The 23,201-nt window shown below is 52.4% G+C and overlaps 2 protein-coding genes across 3 annotated transcripts; both read right to left on the reverse strand.

The window, feature by feature from the left end:
• Nucleotides 1-872: 872 nt before the first annotated feature.
• CDX2 (caudal type homeobox 2) lies at nucleotides 873-6,990 on the reverse strand. Of its 2 annotated transcripts, none has more exons than XM_028505301.2 (3): nucleotides 6,340-6,990; nucleotides 2,872-3,017; nucleotides 873-2,019 (listed from the first exon to the last, which is right to left on the reverse strand). In XM_028505301.2, the coding sequence occupies exons 1-3, from the start codon at nucleotides 6,878-6,880 to the stop codon at nucleotides 1,777-1,779; spliced, it is 930 nt and encodes a 309-aa protein (XP_028361102.1). In that variant the 5' UTR covers nucleotides 6,881-6,990; the 3' UTR covers nucleotides 873-1,776. The 2 variants fall into 2 exon arrangements, with proteins under 2 accessions (XP_028361102.1, XP_035874244.1); XM_036018351.1 differs by having other exon boundaries at nucleotides 1,801-2,019; nucleotides 2,876-3,017.
• Nucleotides 6,991-14,733: 7,743 nt separating this feature from the next.
• Nucleotides 14,734-22,970, reverse strand: URAD (ureidoimidazoline (2-oxo-4-hydroxy-4-carboxy-5-) decarboxylase). The gene is made up of 2 exons (XM_028503069.2): nucleotides 22,724-22,970; nucleotides 14,734-15,461 (listed from the first exon to the last, which is right to left on the reverse strand). Exons 1-2 carry the CDS (start codon nucleotides 22,917-22,919, stop codon nucleotides 15,112-15,114), a joined length of 546 nt encoding a protein of 181 aa, XP_028358870.1. The 5' UTR covers nucleotides 22,920-22,970; the 3' UTR covers nucleotides 14,734-15,111.
• Between the last annotated feature and the right edge of the window lie 231 nt (nucleotides 22,971-23,201).

Raw genomic sequence — 23,201 nt, forward strand, 5'->3', positions numbered from 1 at the left:
GGGGGGATGCTGGAATCGAGGGCAAAGTCCTGCCCAGAATGGCCTTCCCAGCGGCTTCCAGAACCAAGAACCACAAGGACAACAGTCAGGTCCCCAGCGAATCAGCTGGATAATAAGCAACCATCACTGAAAGGGTCTTCTTATACTGGTTCTTGAATTCTTGTTTATGGGGGTAGGTGGGACGAGGGCGGTGGGACGAGGGCTGTGGGATAAGGAAACTGCGTGGGACAGGGCAAGAGGTGGAACCAGAAACGGCTCACGTCAATGCCTGGCCATTAACAGGAGACCGACCATATTCGTGGAAATATTCCCTGGGAAATCAGAAAATAAAATAATTGTACTCAATGTTCATGTTTAACTAGCTGGCTTGTGGGGCATTCTTTGGAAGGAGGAAACCACTGTTGAAGGAAATGTTTGCAATTGCCTTGGCGTGAATTCGATGAGACGCTATGAAGGGGTCTGTGGCACCGCTCCCCCCAACCCCACCCCTCCAACCCCCAAAACTCATTGTAGCTGGAGAGCAACGGCCCATTTAGATGTGCATTTTGCCCAAAGGCACACCCAGGGGAATCACACATTTCACAGTCCTAGGCTGGGCTAAAGCTTGGGGGCAGGGAACGTCTCACAACCTGCCCTTTTTTTTTTTTTTTTTTTGGCTTCTGACGCTCTGGGGTAAAATGAGGTTGTCCAGATAACCTTCTCCACCCTGCCCTGATTTTGCTAATTCTCTTTGGCAAGTACAAAAGATTTTCCCTTTCTTAAAAAAATAATTCTGGAAAAAATCTGAAAACAATAAATACAGAATCTGAAATATGGAAATCTCATTTATCTTTTTTCTTTTTAGAAAAAATTCAACTGTGTTCAAACACCCCCACTTCCCTTCACCATATCACTTCTCTCCCCATGGATCCAGAAGGCTTTTTAAAGACTGGCTTGGATGCTACACAGACCAACAACTCAAACAGCAGCAACAACAACTCTCCTTCTTCATCAGCCCCAAGGTTGTGAAAATGACAGGAAGTCCAGGTCGGCTCTGGCATTTATAGCACTGACATACATTCAGCTCAGAGAAGCTCTGGTGACAGGTTTGCTAAACAAGGTCCAGTCCTGGGCCCTCTTGCCAGGCCTAGAGTCCAAAACCACCCCCTCACACCATCCACCACACATACGCCAGCCAAGCCTTTTCTGGTCTGGGGAGTGAAGAGAAGAAAGACAAAGACCTGGGGATTCTGCAGTCTTCGGCCTGTCCAGGTTTCTATCTTAGCTGTCTCTAGCTTCCACAGTTTAAATCTTGCCTGCCCTTGAGGCCAGAGAGGCCAGCTGGTCATCAGATGGCAGTAAGTAGGCAGTAGCCAACTTGACTCTAAGCATTGGCGTTCCCCTGAGTTCCTCTCCCCCCTCAGCTCCAACCAGAGATGCATCCTGAAGATTTTGGAGGTACAGAGCTGGGGAAGGGGGGCTGAGAGCCTGGTCTGTTTAGCCAGCACTGCTTCTGCCAGCACTACATGGAATCCCAGTTGTTGTCACTTCCTGTCTCCTTCCTGGCAGTCAGACCAAAAAAAAAGTCAAAATCTGGGACAATGTCTTCCTCATTGAGGCCCCCAACCCCACTTGTCTTTACTCCTGGCTCTCAGTTTTCCTCTGAGAGCTGGATAAATTGGTGCACTGTGTACATTTGTAGGCAGGAGAAGAGGGTTCTCGCCTGAGGATTCAAGCAGAGTCCATGCTCCTCACCACTCAGTCTGGAATTGCTCTGCTGCTGCAGGCCACTGTAGGTCACTGGGTGACAGCAGAGTTCAACACCCCTCCAGCTGGCCCCAGAACCCCAGGGACAGAGCCTGGCACAGAAGCTTGCAGGGTAGACACAGGACTCAGGGGCTCTGGGACACTTCTCAGAGGACCTGGCTGTGGCTGGGGAGGCTGGGCTGCAGGCGGTGGAGGCTGCTGCTGCTGCTGCTGCAATTTCTTCTTGTTGATTTTCCTTTCCTTCGCTCTGCGGTTTTGAAACCAAATTTTAACCTGGAAATGGGCAGGTGGATAAAACAGAGGATGGTGAAAAAGAGATGTGGGTGGGGGGGAGAACTGGTATCAGCACTAGCATCCCTATTTTTCTTGCCAACTAAAGAAGTGTCTCTCTTAAGCAAGGACCCCCTAACCCTCTCTCAGCCTTTCATGGGATATCTCCATAACAGCCCACCTCTGGAGCCCCTCCCAAGCCCAATTCAGCACCCTAAGAGCCTTCCCCATTCACCTTGTTCCCCAGGTTTCTTTCCAAAGCTGCCTTTATCTACAACGTTACTAGAAAAGTTCAGAGTCTCAAAACCAAGGAAAACAGAAGCCACGAGGCCCTTTCTGTACCAAGCAAGAGGAAGCCAGGGCTGGATGGACTTCACTTGACAACCTTTGGCCCCTCAAAACTAAACTAAAAAGTAATATTCCTCACCTTGGGGCAGAGAATGAGATTTAATGTGGGCTTCCTGGCTGTGAATTTGACCTGTTTTATTCTAGACCATACAGAGATTTCAGGAGCCAAGCCTCACCCACCTAGTTATAGTTTTTATGGGCAGGGACTGGGGTCTATTAATTTTTTTCCAGGTACAGTGACCCAAATAGAATTCTGTATTAAACCAGTGCTGTTTTTTTTTTTCTTACATCGCCCAGGCCTCTCACAATAGAAAAAGAAATATTCAACATCATCAAATAAGACAACTACAGGTGGAAAAAGCCTTTTCTTTCTTTCCTTTTTAAGCATTCAGAAGGAAAATGCTCTCCATCCTGCTGCTTTAATCTGCAGTTTGGCTTCTAACTCTCCCCACGCGACTCCCAACCCCAAGCAGTGACCAGGTGGGGAAGGGGAAGGGCAGTTCCCACCTGCCTCTCGGAAAGCCCCAGGGTGGCGGCCAGCTCGGCTTTCCTCCGGATGGTGATGTAGCGACTGTAGTGAAACTCCTTCTCCAGCTCTAGCCGCTGGTGGTCGGTGTACACCACCCGGTATTTGTCTTTCGTCCTGGTTTTCACTGGAGGAAGGAGAAGTCAGAGCTGAGAGCTGCAAGGCAGCCCATCAGTCATGGGTAATGACAAACCTCCCTAACCCAAGGGCCATTTCTCTTCCTCCACCGCCCTGGGAGGCCGGAGTTTGGCTGGTTCCTGCCAGTTTGACAAGACCCCCCCCCCCAAGAGGGCCCTGGGGGGAGGGTGTGGGGCTCTCCAGGACACTAGACTAACCTTGGGGTTAAGTGGTTTTTAAAAACTAAGAAAAACTAAAACTTCTACACACAGAAGAAAGCAGAACCCAGCCTCCACTTTGGTGAACCAAATATGGCACTGGAGCCCGCTAGGAAAAGAGAACAGGAGAAGGAGTCCAGAGCCCGGGGGGGAATATTCAGACTTCCAGTCCCACCAGAAATGGAAGCCCTCCTAAAAACGTGGGTATGTATTAGTAGTGGCGGAGGGGTGGACATTACTTTCTGTCTGCTTTTTAGAAGTGCAAAGGGGGGTACAGGCGCTCACAGGCTCCCTCGGGTCGGCAGAATCACCCCCCAGCACCCTAGGCCCCTCTGCGGAAACCGAGCGGGGCCTGGCAGGCAGCGCAGGCAGAAAGCCCCGCTTGCTGGAACACTGGAGATACGTGGCTTGGCATTTCCGACTCTTTTTTAAATGCCCCATTTATTTCTGCGTCAAACCCTGCAGAGCTATCCTGACCAGGGATCCATATTCACTGGATTGAGTCAACATATTAAACCTCGGATTGATTGTTTTACTGAAGGGTCTTGACAAATGGTGCCGCCTCAGCTGGAGCAGACCCGAGACTGGCGTCTCCGCTGCATCTGTCCAGAGTCAACCCCCGGCAAAGCCCTGGCCAGGCTCCTGTCTTCTGGCAGCAGAGCGGTCCAGCCGCCCAGTGCCCAGTCCGACAGAAAGATCTAAAGGGTCTCAGAGCTGCTCGGAGGTGTTTAATGCCCCGCAGGCCGACTTTGTTCAGGTAAAACCCTTTGCAAAGCACAACAAAAGCGCCCTGGGAAGATACAGGCTGGATCAGAGGGAACTCCCCCAAGCCTCTGAAAAGGGGACACGGTCGCAAACAATGCCGGACAAGGCGATCTTATCAAAGAAAAGCCCTTTCAATGCCTTAATAACAACCGCATTCTGTTTGAATTACCACTACTGAGCAAATGGCGGCCCCGGCTTTCATCCCCCTCCCCGCCAGGCGCATTAACATAAACACCGCCCGGCAGGCGCATTTGAATGGGCGCTGCGGCCCCGACCCCGCGCGGGCAAAGAAAGCGAAGGGAACTAACACGTCGCGAGGGACTTCCTAGAGGTAGGCGCGTTCCCACACGCTGCCGCCCGCCCCACCCCCCGCCCCCGGTTACCACTCGAGGCTGCCAGTGGCAGTCGCCCCTTTGTACAGATGAGAAAACGGAAAATCAGACGAAGTCATGCAGATAGTAAAGGTGCGACTGGCACCTTGGTCAGGTTGAAGCTACGAAACACACCTCCAGGGCTGGGGAGCGGGACGCAAAGGAGTCGTCCGAGTCCAGTTCCCCAGTAGTGACGCACCTTGGGGCGCTCGGGAGTCACTGTTGTTCGGGTGCTGAATACCCCGGAGGGGCTGGGAAACGCGGAGGCCAGGAGGACCCTTTGCGCGCCGAAGCCCGCGCCCAAGGGCCTTGCAGGCGCCCCTCACCCCCTGGGAACCGAAGAAGGGGCTGGAAGAGGGGAGAGATGAGAGGGACTTGCCAGAATTCATTATTGACTGCGAAAGTCACCACCCTCTTTCCGGGCCCTAAAAGAGACAATGGCAGAGCTGGGAAGGTGTATATCAAAGCGGACGGGGCCGAGGACCACCCCCTCGCCCCTTGACAGATGAAGCTCGGCAGAGAAGCCGGGGTCCAGCCGGCGGGCCGCAGCCTTCCTACATTAACATCATAAGGGCGCCGGGCGCCGACTGCGGCCTTGCCACCTTGGCGCGGGACTTCACAGCGACCTCTCATCTGCTGACCTCCAGGCCCGGGCTCCCGCGGTTCTCCTCCCTCTCCCACACCTCTGCCCCCTCCCGGGACGCGCCAAAGGTCTCCCTTAGGCCGTCGGGTCGCTGCCAGTTGCGCCCCTGGCAGGCTCTGGAGAGAAAGCCTTCTTTGGGCTCGCGCTCCATTCTGACCAGGGTGCCTCCTCTCAGGGAAGGGACCAAGCAGAGGTTGCAAGGCTGGCCCTGCGGCCTTCCCACCTGAAAGATACCGGCATGTGCCCAGTGACGCAAAGCCCGATCCCCAAAGACAGCCCCCAACGGCTGCTCTGATTTATGCGTCTGTCATTGGCTGTAAACCTCTTCGAAGTGGCCATAACCTGCATGCAGCCGGGATGGGGCAGAAAAGAGGGAAGAGAGAAAAGCGGAAGTGCAGAGGGCTGGAAAGACTTCCTGGAGTAAAAAGGCGACGCCAAAAGGAATCTCCGAAACACACCTATTCGCCCTTCCTTCCCACCTTGAACCACATCGCTACACCTGAAGGGGCAGACCCGGAACCAATGAGCCCCACAGTCTGGCAGATCTAGGATCTTTGCAGGAACATCTCCTGAGCAAGCGTCTTGACCGTCTGTGTGCGCGAGCACTTGTGCACACACACGCCTAGATCCTTGATTCAGAGCAAATGATCCTTGTCTGAAGCAGCGGCTGAATCCGCATCACGGTTTCCTCTTTCCCGAGGGTTCTTACCTCCAGCTCCAGACTGAAATAACCCCGTTGCAGATCAAAAGTTCAAAGACCGGGGCGCGCCCCCTTCACCTTAGCTCCGGTGGCCAACATCTCCTTTTCAGACACAGCACCTCTGCCCGATCTCCAGACTTGCCGTAGCTCCGGTCCCTTGAGTGGACCCGAATGGCTAGACCTGGGCCCACGCGCCGCTCTCCTGGTCCCCCGGCCACCCCTCTTCCTGAGTAGTCAGATGAGGAAGGAGGGCACGGAGACCTACAGTAGACCTCCCGGGCCGTAGAGTTCGACGCTCCCTCTTCTCGGTGGCTAGAAGCGGCGCACCGCGTGGGAGCAGAGGCTGCAAGTGGGGAGGACACGATCCACTCGGTACAGCCAAGCTTCGCCTCTGCCTTAAACGGAGCCAGAGGTGTAAGGTCAAAACATTCACCCCCGACCCTCGCCAGCCTAGAAGCTAGGGAAGCCGCGAAGGCCCGAGTTTCCTGACGTCGTCTCCCCTACCGTCCCTACTGGCGCGGAGCCCCCAGCAGCCCCGGACGCCCGGGTGCGCACTGGATGCGCGACTAGCCCGGCAGCCGGCGCCGGGTCCGCGCCTCCCCGGGCGCCCTCCCGCGGGGCGCGCCGCCGCTTACCTTGGCTTCCGAGGGACTGCTGCGCCGGCTTCCGCATCCACTCGCACAGGTTCCGCCGCTGGCCGCCGGGGGACAGCTGCTCCGCGGCAGCGGTGGCGGCGGGCCCGGGAGGGCCGGGGTTGAGAGTCTGCAGCAATCCTGAGGCGCAGGAAGGTGCAGCGGGCGGGTGGTGCGGGTGATGGTGCGGGTGGTGGTGAGGATGGTAGTCGGCGGGGCTGCTGTAGCCCATGGCGGCTGCCGGCGAGCCCCCGTTGAGCCCGTGCGCCACGGCGTTGGCGGAGACTGCGGCGCCACTCGGCGCGTAACCGTTCCAGTCCTCCCGGAGTGGGGCGCCGTAAGCTGCGGGCCAGGACGGCCCCGGGGACTGAGCATTGTCCAAGTTCGCGGCTGCCGCGGCCGCGGCCGCCACATGATAGCCGCCGTAGTCCGGGTACTGCGGGGGGCTGACGAAGTTCTGCGGGGCCAGGTTGAGGCCGCCCGAGTGGCGCACGGAGCTGGGGTACATGCTCATGTCCTTGTCCAGGAGGTAGCTCACGTACATGGTGGCGAAGGCCCGACAGTCAACCTCACCATGCTGCCTGGGGACGGACGCTGGGGACTGCCGCGGGGCGCAAAAGGGAAAGGTCGCGGGGACACGAAGAGCCACGGGTGGCTGCGCCCCAGCCTGCGGTGTTCCGCTGGCTACTCGCGGCAATTCTGCCTCTAAGGCAGTCCCTCCCACTGGCCTGTCTCCTCCCCCCTCCCTCCCTCCTTCCCTCCCCCTCTTCCTTCTTTCCTCCCACCTCCTACCCACTAAGCTGCAGAGACCGGGAAGACGCGCCACAGGCTGGCGTAGGGACCCGGGAGCCCGGGGCCCGCAGCCTTACGTGATTAACAAGTGTTTACAGGACTTTATTAGTAATCACACAGACACCAATGGCTGGAGACGTCTAGGCGAAGCGCGCACCCCGCGCACAACCCCCCGAAACATGATTTGCATTTTAAAAGATAAGGGGGGAGGGGGCTCGCGAGATGGCAGCGACTCGATCACTGCTAAATAGTCAAACCTTTATTGTTAAGAACTTCCTCCTTCCAACATGGTGCACTTTAACCTCCAATTTCAGAGAACGAAATCACGAAACTTACAAAAGAGAGGGGAAAGAGTTGTCTCGGTGGTATCTGGACTTGGAGACTAAGGAGTTGTGTTTATGCAAAGACCTGGGGGGGCGGGGGTCGTCAAGACGCTCCTTCTATTCCCAGAGTAAAGGGCAGCCATTGCTTGGATGACGAGGTTTCTAACCGACCCCGGAGGTGAAGAGCGGAGCGGGAAGGCAGGCTCAGGCTCCTTCCCGCTCTGCGTCCCTGGCGGGAACGATTGCGCGCCCCACACAGCTGTCATCGCTGATCATTCATTTTCTTCCCCGAGGAAACCAACCGCTCGCCCTCCGCATGAGATAAACCATGACCCTAGCTACAGGCTGCATCTCCGAGTTCATCTAATACTTGGGATTTAAGTTAAAGCAATTTTTAAGTAATTGCGCTTAAGATCAAAAGCCTTTACTACACACCAAATTAGAAATCAGGCTAGGGGAGGGCAGTGATGGGGCAGGAGGTTGCTGGAGTGCAGATACTGGTCACACTGTGTGTTTGTGAAAACTCCGCGAGCTACACTTTAAGTTTACTATACTTAAATAAGTGACTAAAAATCAAGGAAAAGCGAGCCTAGAATGTCTGCTAATGTGTACCTAAGTCCTAAAAGCACTCTTTCCTTTACAAAGTAAAACGTTCTTGACAGAAAATTATTTTTCATCTGGGAGGGGATGGTGAGGGAACCGTGGCCCATTACTAATGATTACTAATGAAAAGCTCCGAGTGGGGAAGGGTTGAGAAAGGATCTTCCTTGGTGTTTGAAGCACTGTGCTCAAGGAGCCAGGGACTGGAAGTGGCAGCCGCGGGGATCTCTGCTGCGGGGCCTGGCTGGGGATCTGCACCTACAGGAGCACAGGCCCAGGAGATTCCGCTCTGGTAGTGTGCTCTCAGCTGACTGACCACAGGGAGACGGCCGAGGTCAGCGTCGGCCTTCTCTCCCAGTCCACATGGCAATGCCACGTGAGGATTCGCAGGGCTGGTGCGGCAGTCAGTGCAGGCTGACTGGGTGGCTTTGCGCCTGCTCTGGAAACGGCGGGGCGCTGGCCACTCTCCTCCGGATCTGCACTTGGCTCTCACTGTCAAGCACTCTCTGGTATTTGTCATTTCATGTGGTCGTCTCTGGGGCCCTTTCCAGTGACTTTTATCTCCCCGATCCGCACTTCTCCCTTGATCCAGAACAAAGCTGTTGTTGTCAAGCTCTTCGTTTTACAGATGATACCCACCAGGCTGCGTGTTGCAGAGACACCATGCCCAGGCAGGTTCAGGGCTTCTCAGGGTCCCCTGCTCGCTGGTCCCTCCCATTCTTTGTGTTTCCTGAGGAAGAAGGTTAAAATTGAGGGTGGGAGCAGGGCAGCAAGCTGAGAACTCAAGAGGCAGGAGATCCAAGCAGGTCATCCATGTGGACCCCTGGGCCTAGCGCAGACAGCTGAGTGTCATCAGGACCTCTCCAGAAAAAAATAGAAAATACACTGCAAACGCCATCACAAAAGCCAAATCATTGAGTGTGGGGTGGGTGTGAGAGGGGTGTCTGCAGTCCTGATGTGGCAGGAATGTGAGAGGTTAAATGATGGGCACTGCAGACTTTTGATCTAGTAAACATCTTCCTCCTCTTCCTGGAGACACAGTCCCTCCTTCCGTCCCCCACACCCCCCTCCCAGGCCTCTAGCTCTGGAAGCCAGCCGAGGCACAGTCTTCAGCCTGTGTCTTCGGAATGTGGGCATTCTTTGTAACAATCACTTTATTGGGGACAGCAGTCCCCTTCACCCTGCGGTGGCCACTTCCTGCGTTTTTATGGCCCGGCTGCCAGCCACTGGCTAATTGTCCCGCCTTTCCAGCTGTGTCTCTGCTCTGGCCTAGAGAAAGGGCTCTGGACTGCCCACCCAAATGTTTTGGGGGTGGCTAGGGTTGCTCTGGCCGCAGGGGTCATGCCTAGCCCCAGAAATGGCCAGACTTCAGGGAAACCTTAGGCTCACTTGGGGTTGGAGGGCTGGAGAAAGGAAATAATTGTGAAAACCAATCAGCTTCCTTCCTGGAAAAGGGGGCCTGTGGTAGCAGCATGGCCCCACCCCTGAGCCTCAGGTCTAGGCTGTTGGGTGAGGGGAAAGGAAACCAATAATGATGTCCTTAGACAAGTTCCATGGAGTGAAATTGTCCCATCACATCTAAGCACACTACAGCGGTGGGATGGTGGAGCAATCTGAGAAGGGTGGAGGTGTTCTTTCTGATGCTGATGGTTTAGCCTCCGGCGGGTCTTTATCAGGTGCTTATTCTAAGGCCTGCTGTGGATAGGGCAGCTCCTCTAGCCTCTGGGTGCAGGTGTGTGGCCCTGGGGGGGGGGGGGGGGATGCAGGTGCTACCTGCGTTAGGGCCCCAGGCGGTGCTTTTTCTAAGGTGCTTGACACCTTCCTCAGAGCCTTTTGGCCTGAGCTGAGAAGCACCGAGCAAGGTCAACCCCAAGCTTGCTGCTCAAGGCTCCTTCCAGCTAGTACCCCTGGTCTCCAGCTGGCTGCCCCACCAGAGAAGCCCTCAGCAAGTCACTCTGGAAGAAGCCAGCTTATTTGAAGAGCTTGGGGCTGGGCTTGGCCTGGGACTGAAGCTATGGTGGCCCCATGGAGCCAGGGCTAGAGCAGGCTTTTAAAGGCAAACAAAGGTGAGAAGAGGGACCCAGGTAAATAAAGTGTTAGGAAGACTACTTGGGCAGCCATGACTCAGTCATCAAAGGGATTTCTCCCTGTCACTGACATTGTAGAGGTCATTCTACATTCCTCAGAGAGGGTCGGGGCTTCCAGAATCCAGCCTGGTGGCAAGGGCAGGGGTGCAGAGGGGGATGGGAAGCAGGAGGCTCCAGAAGGGGCGGGCTGTTTCTCCAGGCAGATGAGACACTCCTTGAATCCACAGATCATTGACAGGGCTCCCTCCCTGCTCAAAGGTCCCCAGTGTTTGCTCCACCTTGGGGGACCCTGCCTTCCCCCTTATTTGTGGTTCCTGGAAACTATGGAGTCTGTGGCCCTTGTCACCTAGATAGGGCAGGCTGGCTCTACCTACCTTCACATGCAAGTCTACTTTCTAAATCCCTTTTAAAATCAAGGAAATTATCCAAATAGTGCACCATTCCCGACTCCCTCCTCACCCCTGCACAGGAAACCCTCACCCTGCATTGACTTGAGTTCCCAGGATAATTAAGAGAGAATGAGAAGGAAGAAAATGTCTGATAAAATTGTTCTGCTTGGCAATAGATATTGCTGTTGGGAAAGTGACTCAAACTTCACTGGAGTTTAGGGAGTTCCTCAGCCATTGCATCCAACCAGCACCCCCACACACGTTCAAAGGAAGGCTTCATAATCGTTGGTTTGACCCCAGCGGCCCCACCCTAGCCTGCCACACAGCCCATTTAGCTAACCTCGCTGAAAAGGAAATGGATCAGAGTGTCCTATCTGTGGGGCCTCCCCAGAGTCCACCATCTGCTCAGCCCCATCAGGCCACGTGGAGCTTGACGTGTTCATCCTGAAAAGCAGAGACGGACCACAGCCATCCAAAGCTGCCCAGGAGCAGGTCTGTCCCTGCCAGTGGAGTCAGACTGAATGTCTGGTCCTCTCTACCTAAAGAAAAGTTCCTGAATTTGTAGGAGGTCATTGGTGGCCTCAGGGGCCGGGGCCCCAGACAGTGTGGAAAACAGCTGCCTTACTCTTGTCATGGAGGTGCCACCAAGCATTCAGATCAAGGCAAGCAATACCTCTTTTCCTGTTCTTCTATCCAAGATAAATATTCTCAAAGCCAGGAGAGCTGGGAAAATAAAGAGCCCCAGGAAAGGGCTTGGAACTTGGGGACAGAAATCTGGTTTGGCCCCCGAGAGAGAGAGGGACTTGGGGTTCTCACCACAGAGGAAAACCCTTGATGCTGGGAGAACAAGACTGTCAGGCCAGCAGCGGCTAGAGGCTATGACAGAGCCTTCAGTTACCATTCGCTCACTCGTCAGTGCCTCCTGCTTCCAGCGACCTTTGTGTAGCATATGAAAATATGTTCCTAGGAAGTCCTACACAGTAGGCTTTATGGGGCTGTGGGAAGGGGCTCGAGTAAAGGTTCAGCTCTCCTTGAGTCACTGGTCCCATTGGAAAGCTACCCTTCCTGGAGAGGAGACAGGGGACTTAGCGTCTGTGTAGCCCTTGCTTTTTACAAAGGAGAAATCAGAGGCCCAGAAAGGTTAGGTGACTTTCCCAAGACCACACAGCTAACTATTTCAGTCACTAAAATTAAGTGAGTTGCTACAGTGCAGCAATTTTTCACCTGGGCACCACAAGAATTTTTAAAACATGCAATACCTGACTATTTAGTCAGGGACACTGACCTCTTTTCCCATAGATCATCAAGTTTTTTTTTTAAAGGCAACAGACAACACAACAACAGCCATCAGATCGGCAAAAAAATATACTATTTTTTGGTGTGCTGAAGAATATTAGTAATTTATGTGTGCTGTGAGATGGAAAAGGTTGAAAATCTCTGCTACCATGCATTCTCTGTAATTCCGCGCCCGTGTTCATTATTACTAAGGCTGCTGGTGCCGCCCTGGAAACACTGTCTCCCCAACAGGAGACCAAGGAGCACCCCAACTGCCCACCCCCACCCCAAACTGTGCCAGAACAACCCGTTTCTTCCTTTAGGACAGGTCGAGTGATTTCCCCCATCCAATTGATTTCCCCCTTTCACAGGCACCTGCTAACTGCGGTTTATGAGTTTATTGGATGGTGACTTTTCCACAAATTCCATCTCAGATTTTTCTCCAGTTGCCAAAGAAGGTATCCATTTACTTTTGTCCCGCAGTCAATACTTTCCGAAAAGAGATGTTTATTTTTTAATGAAAACTGGTATCATGTGGCTGTTCTCTGGAAATGTGTCCAAAGTAAAATGAGTAAAGGTTTTGCAAAGAAATTGTGCCGCCTTTCCCTTTCCCGGCTTCCCTTCATCCGGCGTCAGTGCCCGAGGGGAGCGTTTGGACACAGACCGAAAGCCTGTTCACCCGGGAGATGAGGGAAGCCCCCACTCGGGTTCCGGTTACACAGGTGAAAGCCCAGCTCCGTCGGGCCCATGAACTCGTGACGGGAGCTGTGGGAGCTGTCGGGTCCACTCATTCAGGCAACACCTGGGCTGGGCTTGAACATTTTAAGGGGACGTGAAGATGGACAAAGCAACGCCTGCTCAGAAGCGCATGTGCTTGTAGGGGCCGAAGGGTTTCGGATCCTGAATCCAGGTCCTCGGCCTCAGCGTTGCCATCGCGCTTTTGTAACGAATTGGTAAGTAAAGTATTATTATTCACCCTGGAACCTGCACCAACTACTTCTGTGCCCCCGCCACGCGCTGGGTGCGCTCTGGTCACCCAAAGCGCCTCGGTGGGTGCCCACAGGCGGAGGTCCAGGTTCTCGCAGCGGTCCCTGTTGTCGGTTCGTCTCCCGCATCCTGCGCACCCGAGCGGAACCGAGAAAGGGTCTCCGCCAGACCTGAGGCTGGCGAGGCCCAGGTGCCTCATTGTTTGAGCCAAACTGTGGCTGGAGAAAACTGCACTGCCAGGCGGCCTGCGCGCGAGGAAAGGCCTCTCTGCCGCTGCTCCTACCGGAGAAGAGAGCAGGAGCCACCGGCGGCTTCGGCCAAGGCACTTCCCAGACCGGAGTCCGGCCCTCCCGCCGCGAAGGCTCGGGCTGCTTTGAAAGAGGCACTGGGCAGCCGGCTCTCCCTGCCCTGCACCCACAGCTCCTTTGAAGGGGCAGACCCAGCGTCTTTCCCCACGCGTACTCCCTTCTGCAGAAATAAACAATTTCCCCGACAGGCTTTGAACCGCTGAAACGTAGCTGTGAAATCGAGACACCAGGTCGTTCCTGAGAGGTCTAGATCACTCCTACACTCGTTCTAAAAACAGCGTTTGGAAGGCCTGGCTGTCTTAGAGTGAGCACATTCACAGAGGGAGCCCAGACTCTGCATTTGGGGGCCCATCTGTCTAAGAGCTGGACTCGGCCAGGGTTTGACAGGGTGCCTTGCAGCTACTGCGCGATTCTGAGTGTGCCGGCCAGCCTGTGGCACTTGTATCCTGGGCCAAGCAGCAGGTTTCTTGTGTATGGTATGTCAGGAAAATTGCCAAGTTACCCTGGCCGGAGAGAGACAGGCATCTAGCCCTAGGCCCAGGGGCTCCACCATTGCCCCAGGGGCCTACAGCACAGATACCAAGTCATTGAGTTCCCTTTGTGGTTCGCACCTGACCTTCCTACCCCGGAGCAGGCGTCAGGCACAGACCCCAGCTACAAAGATACTAGTGACCACAGCTCCCTCCCCTGGTCCCCCCACTTATGCCTTCACCCTTACCACTAACAGCAACAACTGTAAGATGGGAAGGGAGAATGAGGTTACTTGATTAGAATTCCAGTGTTCCTGGAGTGGCTTCTTTCTGTTGGATTCAGCCCCAAACAAGGGTGTGGCCACACAAGCCAGATCACTTTGTATGGGAAAGAAGGTATTCTTGTTGCTGTTGCTGCTGCTAACCCAGACCAGCCGGTCCCAGCGGGCCACTAGTGGAGGTTCTTGTCTGTAAAAGGACCAACTCTGCCTTCACTTCCAGCGTGTTGGTGATGGGGAGGGTACACGTGGCTAGTTTCTCCTCTGCCAAAAGAAACATAAGTAGCAGTTGTTGGCGTCTGTTAGATCTTCCAGTGTGTGTGGCAGAAAGATAGAAAGACAGAGAGAGAGAGAGAGAGAGAGAGAGAGAGAGAGAGAGATGGGCTCCTCCTGCATGAGTGGACACTCTGGAGACCCAGGGATGACACATTCTGTTGAGCCGACCTACCCTGGCCAAAAACATTTCTTTGGGCAATGCTTTTCTTCCATTACCCACTGTATCAGCGCTATGGCGTTGCATCTTCATCCCACAATACCCGGCACTGTTCAATGAGTATTATTAAATTATTAATTTTTATTGTTAATTTTAAAAATGACTAATGGGTTTCCTGGGCAGCCTGAAGTTCTGACGAGCCCACCTCCAGGAGAGACCTGTCGCAAGGGACGCCTTCCCAGCTCTGGCCTGCCGCGGTGCTCTCTCCCACCCATCTTTCCCACACTCAGCGACCTCCGCGCGGCGCCTGCACCGCAGACTGAGACCCCCGCTTGCTTTCCTTGCACGGGCTCCTCTCCCTGCCCCAAAGTGAGAACGCTGCTCCGCTCACACGTAAATGTTGGTGCAGCAAATAAGGTGAGAGGAAGGGGGAAAAAAAAAACAACAGGCAAACCCCAATGGAATAAAAGATTAATTCTCCGTTCGTTTTGCTTGGCAGCTCCAGCTTAGCAGGAAAGGGTAGGCAGCCAGAGCTGGATAAGCGCTTTGGAAACCACAAAAGCTGGTGGTGTCAACGACCCGCAAAGGGAGTGAAGAAGTGAAGCAGTGAGCTGGATAAATGGGGCAAAGCACGAAACTACAGAGATATTTTGGCAACGCGTACGGATGTGGGGAGGTGAACAAAAGGGCTCATTATTCGTATGATTGCCTCAGTCCTCCCCTCCTTTGTGTGCGCTTGTGGACACGGTCTGGGGCTGTACCAGCCTCCCGCCCAGGGCGCACCGTGCAGGGTCGCGGTCTCCGCGCATCCTGGGCCAGGGAGCGCGCAGCCGCTACAGTCGGGCAGCAGGGTCCACGCCGAAGAGGTCGGCGAGCCGCAGGCGGCCAATCTTCTTCACCTCGCCCAAGGCTGTGCGCAGCTCCAGCGCAGACGGGCAGTGCAGCCGGCGCTCCAGCTCGCGGAACACGGTCTCCCGGTCGCTGAGGCGCGCGGCGAGCACGAAGGGGAAGCCGAAGCGCGCGCGGTACTGCGAGTTGAGCTCAGCCAGCCTTAGCCCCTCGTTGGCACCCAAGCTCATCAGGCCCGCGACGCTGTGCTCCCGCTGCGACTCCGCAGTCAGCGTGCCCTGATGCAGCTCGTGGCCCGCCAGGTCCGGGTAGCAGCGAAGGACGCCCTCCTGGCCTGCGGAGAAGCACAGACACACCGGCGGGAGCCCGTTACCGCAGCGCTGACGCAGAGGAAGGGACTCTACCTCTCCCCTGCCCCGAGGAGGCTTCGGTTGGGAACCGAGGCCCCCGGGAGGCGATGAGGGGCAAAAAGGAGTATCCTGGAGGAACAGGGGCTTCCATTGCACTCGCCCCCCAAACATATCTGGACCTTTGCGTCCCTCCGCCTCCGCTTCTTTCGGCCTCCGCTAGGACCCAGGGGCGGGGCGGGAAGTGACAAATTTGTCCTTTGAGACCTTAGGGCAAGAGGAGCGGAGGGGGTGAGGCTGTTGAGACTCGGAATTTACAACTTGCTCGGGAGGGAGCAGAGACGAGATAAGGAGCCTGAGCTTTTCGTGTCTTTTCAAAGTCCTTTGCTCTCAGGGGGACTTTGATGTCGAAGAGGGCTGGACGGAGGCCTGAGGACTTCCTGCAAAGGCCCAGGAACGGGGTTCCTTCTGTTCCAAAGGAGAAGGACGAGGAGGGTCCACGGGGGTAACATCCATGGGGCGTGGCAAAATGCCCAGGGTTTTGTGGCCCCTCTGGAATCAGGCCTCCAAAGAGCCCTGCAGATGATTAACTGGGGGGAAAAAAATTCCCGCCAGAATTCCGCAGCCCTTTGAATGAAAGTGGCTTTCCTCCTTTTAGGAAAACAGCACCCACTCGCCACCACACACCCTATCTGAGGCTCATTCCCCTTTCTCAGCGGTGGATCCCAAGTAGACCGTGGAGCACAACATTCTTTCCTACTCCCCTGGAAGTGAAATGGGGCTCAGTGTGATGCCTGGGAGTTAAATCCCAACCCAGGGGTTTTCTCGGGGACCTGGCCACTCTTTCCACTTAGCTCTCTAGGGGGGATTGGAAACCTCAGAGCCACAATCTGCACAGCGAGGGTATGTCGCTGAATTTGCTGAGCAGTTGTAAGGATTAGAGACGACTCCTCTACCTAAAACACCGTGCCCAACGCTGTCAGAGTTCAACAGCCACTATTCTCATGGTAAACTCGTAAATGACTAAGGCAGGGCCTGAAGCATCTGACTCTGGCACTGGGGATAGGCTGGAGGCTCTACTGGAAAAGGTGATCATTTAAAATCCACCTCCATTGTGATGCAAATACCCCTTTACTCAAATTTTATCATTTCTGACCAATTAAAAGATGGTTGTGATCGCACCATCTAACTCATGGACCAGAGTCCTGAGCCGTGGGGAGAACTGTGGGGGACCACCTGCATTTATGAGAGGATTCAGTGGAGGCTCAGAAAAGGTTAGGAGACTCCCTAGGTCAGCTAGCCAGAGGCTGATCGCACCTGGACGCCGGACTCCAAATCCTGAGCATCTTTTGGGGCACTGACTGCCTCTACAAGGTTAGGGGCAGTTTAAAAGGAAACCCATTGTCACCAGTAATTCCACGTCTATATCACCATGGTTTTAGAATCCCTCTCATGAGCTTTGCCCCTTGGGCCCTGCAAAGAGGAGATGGTGCTTTCTCATTTCCTGCATCCAGCCCTGTCCAGGTGGTGCGAAAATGTAGATGTTAAAATTGGTGCCTGGGGGTCCTCCTCCTTATATCCCTGAATCAGAGCTGGCTGTGCCGCGAGACCACTGAATCTGTTTCTGCTCCGCACCCCCTCAGCCCTGGGACCCTCAGACCCCTAGGCTGGGAGAGGGGAAACTTCAAGTCCGGGGTGACTTGGCAGGTCCCCACCTGTCAGCTCCCACCCTGTGCCCCATCTTTGCATATTCAGATTTTCAAAGCAGCCTCTAGGGAAGGAGAAGACTCAGAGGAGGGGGAGCAGCCCCAGTCCTTTCTCAAGACTCCTAGTCTCTTTGCTTCCCTTCCTCCTATTTCTTAACTTTTCAGAGGCTCAGCTCTAGCTTTAGGACAGTAATTAGTTACCTGTGGGAGACCCCAGTGTGGGGGCAGGGCCTGTCCCTTTACGGCCTCACTGTCCTGCATGGGCCCCACCTGCCTCTTTTCTTCTTGCCTTTGCACCTTGCTTCTAATTCCCCTAGGTTTGTCTCCTCTCTTGAAAACACTGCCTGGGGTTAATGTTTGCCTAGGACTGAGCCTGTGTTTTCCACTGTTTGCAGGAGGAGAGAAAGGAGGATGAGAAAAGGGGAAGAGCACAGGGAAGAAGAGACTGAAAACTAAACTGGAAGATACACGCACACAAACCTCAGCTGCAAGAAATAGAACCTGATGAGGGGTCCTGTCGTCTGTCCTTATTGCCCCAACCACTGAATCCTGAGCACTGCTCAGGATGGCCCTGATCCAGTCCCCCAGCCTGCAGCAAAGCTTCCGTTCCCCTCCCAATGCTGCACCCTGGAAGCACTTCCAGCCCTGGCCTGAAACTTCAGAGTAGCAGGTACTTCCCACCTCCCTGCCTTCAGTCCTGCAGATCCTCCCACTTGGAATGCCAAGCTTCTAACTAGAAGTCCCTTGAATGTCCCTTGGTTCTGAGGGCCATTTCAATGCTGCCTGTTCTTTTGCCACTCACTCCCTGTGCCACTGACATGCCATGTGTAGAGATGTGGATATGTATTGTTTGCTGCAGTCGTGAGACATGTATCTATGCATCAGAAGAATTCCTAGCATAGAGCTGATACTCTCTGTTCCAATAAAAGAAGACAGGGCAGGCTACAGTGGCCACTGAAGAGCAGGCAGTTGGATTAAAAACCTGTTCCAGTCCACTTGTGTCCCTACATCTGTGCCAAGTAGTGCGTGCACCTTCCTCGTACAATAGATCGTCTAGTCCCTCTGGCAAAGACCGACCTCTCCACTGGTGTTCTTGAAGCCAGTCTCCCTTTTCATCTCAAAGACTGCAATTTCAAACATCAATTTCTCTTCCTTCAACTCATCGTTGATATATGAACATGCCACAGAATCACTCATCCCATAAACAAAACCGAATCCCTCTCTTGAGTTCCTCTTGTCCTCTAGCTTCTCCCTGAGTCTCTGCTCCTCCTTGTAGCAACACAGGGGAGCTAGGGTCTACGCAGGATCTCCACTTCTTCACTTCCCACCCCAGGTTCACTCTACTAAGCTTTCAGCCCCACCCATCAACAAATCTGCATTCATCAAGGGCACAGAAGATGGACATTTTGCCCAAACCCATGACAAGGTCTCTGGCCTCTTCTCTCACCTCTTTGGGAGCATGTCACAGGGCTGGCCCTCTTTCCCTCTTGAAGGATTACCATCATTTGCCTACTTTCACCATCTTGCTCAGCCAGATTACTACTGAAGTACCAAGGACCCACATCTCCTCCCTTCTGTATTTACACTGATGCCCTATGTGTTCTCATCTAGTCCCATTGCTTGAGAGGCTATAAGGTCTTTGGTGACACTCAGATCTATGCCATCCCTCAGCTTTTCACTGGGTGCCTTTTTTTCTTTTAAGATTTTATTTATTTATTTTTAGAGAGGGAAGGGAGGGAGAGAGAGAGAGAGAAAGACAGAGAGAAACATCAATGTGCGGTTGCTGGGGGTTATGGCCTGCAACCCAGGCATGTACCCTGGCTGGGAATCTGAGTGCCTTTTTTATGGCCCACCTGAACCTGCTATATTTTCATCCAGGTGAATACCAGGCATCTCACACTTAGCCAACTCCCATTCTCCACCTTGTCCTCTGGATTATTTTTTAAAAGATTTTAATTAATTATTTTTAGAGAGAGGGGAAGGGAGAGAAAAAGAAAAGTAGAGAAACATCAATGTGTGGTTGCCTCTCATATGGCCCCCACTGGGGACCTGGCCTGCAACCCAGGCACGTGCCCTGACTGGAGTCGAACTGGCAACCCTTTGGTTTGCAGGCTGGTGCTCAATCCTCTGAGCCACACCAGCCAGGGCTCCTCTGGATTCTTGTCTTCCTCACTGTAGAAAGCAGTGCCCCCACCCACCCAGTTGCTCAGACTAAAAACTTAGGAGTTATCCTTAATTTCTCTTAGATTTTGACCTGCTGTCCCCCAACAAATTTCAAACACCTGTTGGCTCTAACGCTAACATCTATTTTGAGAATCCGGCCACATCTGTCCTTCTTCAATCCTTGTCCCGAGACCTCTCACTTTTACTACCACAGAAGCTCTGCTCACTGACCTCTCTCTCCTCATATTTCTCCATTTCTCACTACTCTCCAACCATCTTGATCTTTTGGTGTCCCCAAATGCCAGAAGTCTCAGGCTCCTTTTCTCAGAGTGGCCTTCTCCTAGATCTTTGACGGCTTCCTTCTCATCCTTTGGTTTTAAACTCAAATATCATTTTCTAAGGAAGACCTCTTTTTATGTATTTTCTATAATAGTAAATATTTTCTTTTAATAGTTCCTAGAACCTGAAATTATTTATTTATGCTAATTCTGTCTCTCTTCACTGGAATGTAAACTCGTTGAAGGCAAGGACTTATCTTGGTCACTGTTCCAATCCCCAGTGCCTGGGACAATTTCTGGGGCTAGTGGGCACTCAAGAAGTATTTGTTAACCAACACGTCACTCTTGGGAAGGAATTTAATATATTCTTTGACAGAACACATTTTAATAGCCTCTTCTACCTTATAGCCTGCATTCAAGGGATTTATTAGTATCTAACTTCATTAATTCAACAAGTCTGTTTTGAAATGAGTATTAAATAATGAATTATGCCATTACTGCAACTGTGAGATGCCATGAAGAGATGCATGATTAACTCTATCATAATAGTTTTTTTGCACTTTGATTTTTAACACAAACCAGTGTTTGTGCTGAACTAATTCATTATTGGCCCCACGTGTTTCACCATTCTTCCCTTTGCTATTGCCACTCCCCTTTCCTGGAAATCAGGAGGTTGGCTTCAAAGGATGCTTTGCCAATTATTGCCAGAGCTAAATATTAATCCTGGACTGCCATCTACTGGCTAACAGTCATCATAGCATAATCTAAATGGATTATCAATGGATTGTCAACCTTGGTTTACTGTAAAAACAGGATCTTCAGTTTTCTGTTAGTGGTAGAGTATTTTCTTAGATTATTCAAAAAAAAGTTTGATGAGGTAAATCACCACAGCCTGCACATCTCCTCAAAGTCGCTTTTTAGTTTTAGGATACAAAGACTATTGCCCCCAGCTTGTTTCTTGCTATTCAAGGAATAAGGCTAGACTGTGCAGGAAATCCCCTTTTATTTGACTGTTTAAACAACCAAAATGAGGTCTGTGGCATTAAGCATTTATGTTAATTAAATAAATTAGTAAACAAATGAATAAAACCCCTAGAAATTGTTTCTAGGCTTTGCTTCTGACTCTCTGGAAGAATCCTGCATAGGTTGCTGGGTTGACCATCAGGGGTTGAGTCCCAGTCCTGCCCCTTTCTAGCCGTGTGTCCTTGATCTCATTACTTAATGTCTCCGTGCTTCAGTTTCCACCGCTGTAAAGTGGGCATAATAATGTTAACACTTTTTTTATAGAATTACTATGAGGTTCAAATGAGTTAACAAATGCAAAGTGTTTGGGAAAGTGTCTGAAACACACTGATAGTAAGGGTCGAATACATTTTAACTACTGTTATTATTATTACTTTGCTAGCCTCACCTTTCGGGGATCATTAAGATGATTAGATACGGAGCCACCACCCAGGCAGCAGGAGGCTCTGCTCCCAGCTGCCTGCCTAAGACAGGTGTGGACGCCAGCATCGGGCTGAGAAGCAGGCTCCACCAGCAGAGAGGTCCCTTAACTAGAACTTAACTAACCTTAACTAGGGCTTCTAGGCCAACTGGTTGGAGTGACTGCTGGTAGGAAAGAAGACCGATATAGGGAAATTTTAATTTCATTATCTAAGCTCCTGGAACAGAGCAAACTCCAAATAAATGTTGAATAACTGATAAAGCAATGAATACAAGGCTGAAGTTATTTATGCTGTCACAGCATTCTCTCTAAATACATTCCTTCCCTGGCCCTACCTCCACTTTGGGTATTGAGACAGATAATAGGATTTTCCTCCTCTTTTTTTTTTTCCTTTTCCTGATAGAGCATAAATGTCATTCATAAAGCATTCATATGGTTTAAAAATCATTTCCCCTCCAGGTTCGGAGATTCTCATTTGGCCTCATCCGTTTCCCACCAGACATTTTGAACCTGGGCTCCCAAGGCCTCTTGCTCTCTCCAGCTTGCTCTGCAGGCCTGGCTGACTGTGCTGGTGGGTCATCAGTCAGAGGGCCCTGTGGTCCATCAGCTCCCCTAGCACCTGAGCACAGTGGTGGAGGGAGAGCTCAGCTTTGAAGAGGCTCTGAGAAATGGGTGTCAACATGGTTCTGACATTTCTGTTAGTTTGATTTTGTAACACTCTCTTCCACTCTTCCTAATTGTGTCTAAAAGGAATTAAAATGAGCTTCTTACTTGTGAGATGTTCGTCTGACAATGGGAAACCATCCTAGATATTGAAGGCCTAGGCAGATAGGCGAGACTGCCAGCCTCATGGAAGCAAGGAGAGGGTCAGCTCCACCACACCCCCTCCCCACCCAGGTCTCTGTGGAAGGCCCCTCTGTGAAGGCAGCGCTTGCCCCCCACCCCCTGCCTGTCCCTTCAGTTCCATCCAGCTGTCTCTGAAGAGTTATCTAGACAATCTCTTTGGCCTCTAAATCCCTGTGAGGCTGAGTCACTTGGGGTTTGCCTAAACCCCACACCCAGAAGTGCCTCATTTTCTCTATCTACCCAGAGAAAATCAACAACTTCCTTCCCTTTCTCCAGAGGAATTCATCCCGAATTTTTGTCTTTTCTTCCTCATTCCCCTCTGGGAGAAGCTGATTTGAATGTATTTACTTTCCTCAGCAGTCTAGTCAAACTGGCCCTTTTGGTAAAAAATGTCAGCCACGTGCTCTTTCCCCTGGGCTCTTGAGATATTCTGATACGGAGCAGACTTCTCTCCCGAATACAGGACACTCCCAAAGTGAACGCACTCAGCTGAAACAGGTAGGCCTTCCGCCAGACCTTTGGCCTCTGAGCCCCGTGAGGCCCCATTCTCTTTCCTCATGACCTCACAGCTTTAACATTTAACAGCTGCTTTACCCGAGCCAATATACATTCTTTTACCTACCTTTTGGCTTAACACCTTGCAAGTGCTGGACTTCCATTTACTAATTTTGAGGAAACTTAGTGGCCCTTACAATAAAAATAGCTAAATATAATATAGCAATTATAACTAACTAAAGGAGCTAAACATGTTTTGATAAGAATATTTGCAACCCCTTTGTGGGGAATCTCAGAATATAATACTGAAGTCTTACCTGACTGTGGCAGAGCATCAATAAAGGCAGAAAAGTGCCTCGCTAAATCTTCCCAGTCAGAGAATGGGCTCTGGGACCACACAGCAGCTGCTATCAGGGGACATCTCTCAATGACATTCCCAAACACTTCCACGAATTCTCTGAAGTCCATGGAGTTGACCTTCCCCATGTCCATTGCTTGCAGGCAGCGGGACATCGGCCCCTCTCTTGCTGAGTGGCAGCGACTCTGCTCACCAGGTTGTATTTGCTGAACGCACAGTTTTTATGTAACACCCGGTTGGCATGTTTCAAATGCCTCTGGAGCAGTAGGTCCTGAGGAGTTGTGTAATGAGCAAACACAGGCTAAGGATTCTAATCCAGGGAGTGACAACCTCTGTGTGGTAAACATGTTCAATCAAACTGTTTCCACCATCAAAGCCACAGCGGCTATATTTCACTCTCAGCATTTGAGCCACATACAGTTTTGGTGTCAGTAACA

This window comes from Phyllostomus discolor, chromosome 2 (genome assembly GCF_004126475.2).
Source record: "Phyllostomus discolor isolate MPI-MPIP mPhyDis1 chromosome 2, mPhyDis1.pri.v3, whole genome shotgun sequence".
Lineage (NCBI taxonomy): Eukaryota > Metazoa > Chordata > Mammalia > Chiroptera > Phyllostomidae > Phyllostomus > Phyllostomus discolor.

Coding starts and splice junctions, on each gene's coding strand:
- CDX2 (XM_028505301.2), bottom strand. CDS start 6,880: ATGTACGTGAGCTACCTCCTGGACAAGGACATGAGCATGTACCCCAGC. Junction 3,018..6,339: donor GCAGTCCCTCGGAAGCCAAG/GTAAGCGGCGGC, acceptor TCCTTCCTCCAG/TGAAAACCAGGACGAAAGAC. Junction 2,020..2,871: donor TGGGGCTTTCCGAGAGGCAG/GTGGGAACTGCC, acceptor GCCCATTTCCAG/GTTAAAATTTGGTTTCAAAA.
- URAD (XM_028503069.2), bottom strand. CDS start 22,919: ATGTCCCGCTGCCTGCAAGCAATGGACATGGGGAAGGTCAACTCCATG. Junction 15,462..22,723: donor TGATGCTCTGCCACAGTCAG/GTAAGACTTCAG, acceptor GCTTCTCCGCAG/GCCAGGAGGGCGTCCTTCGC.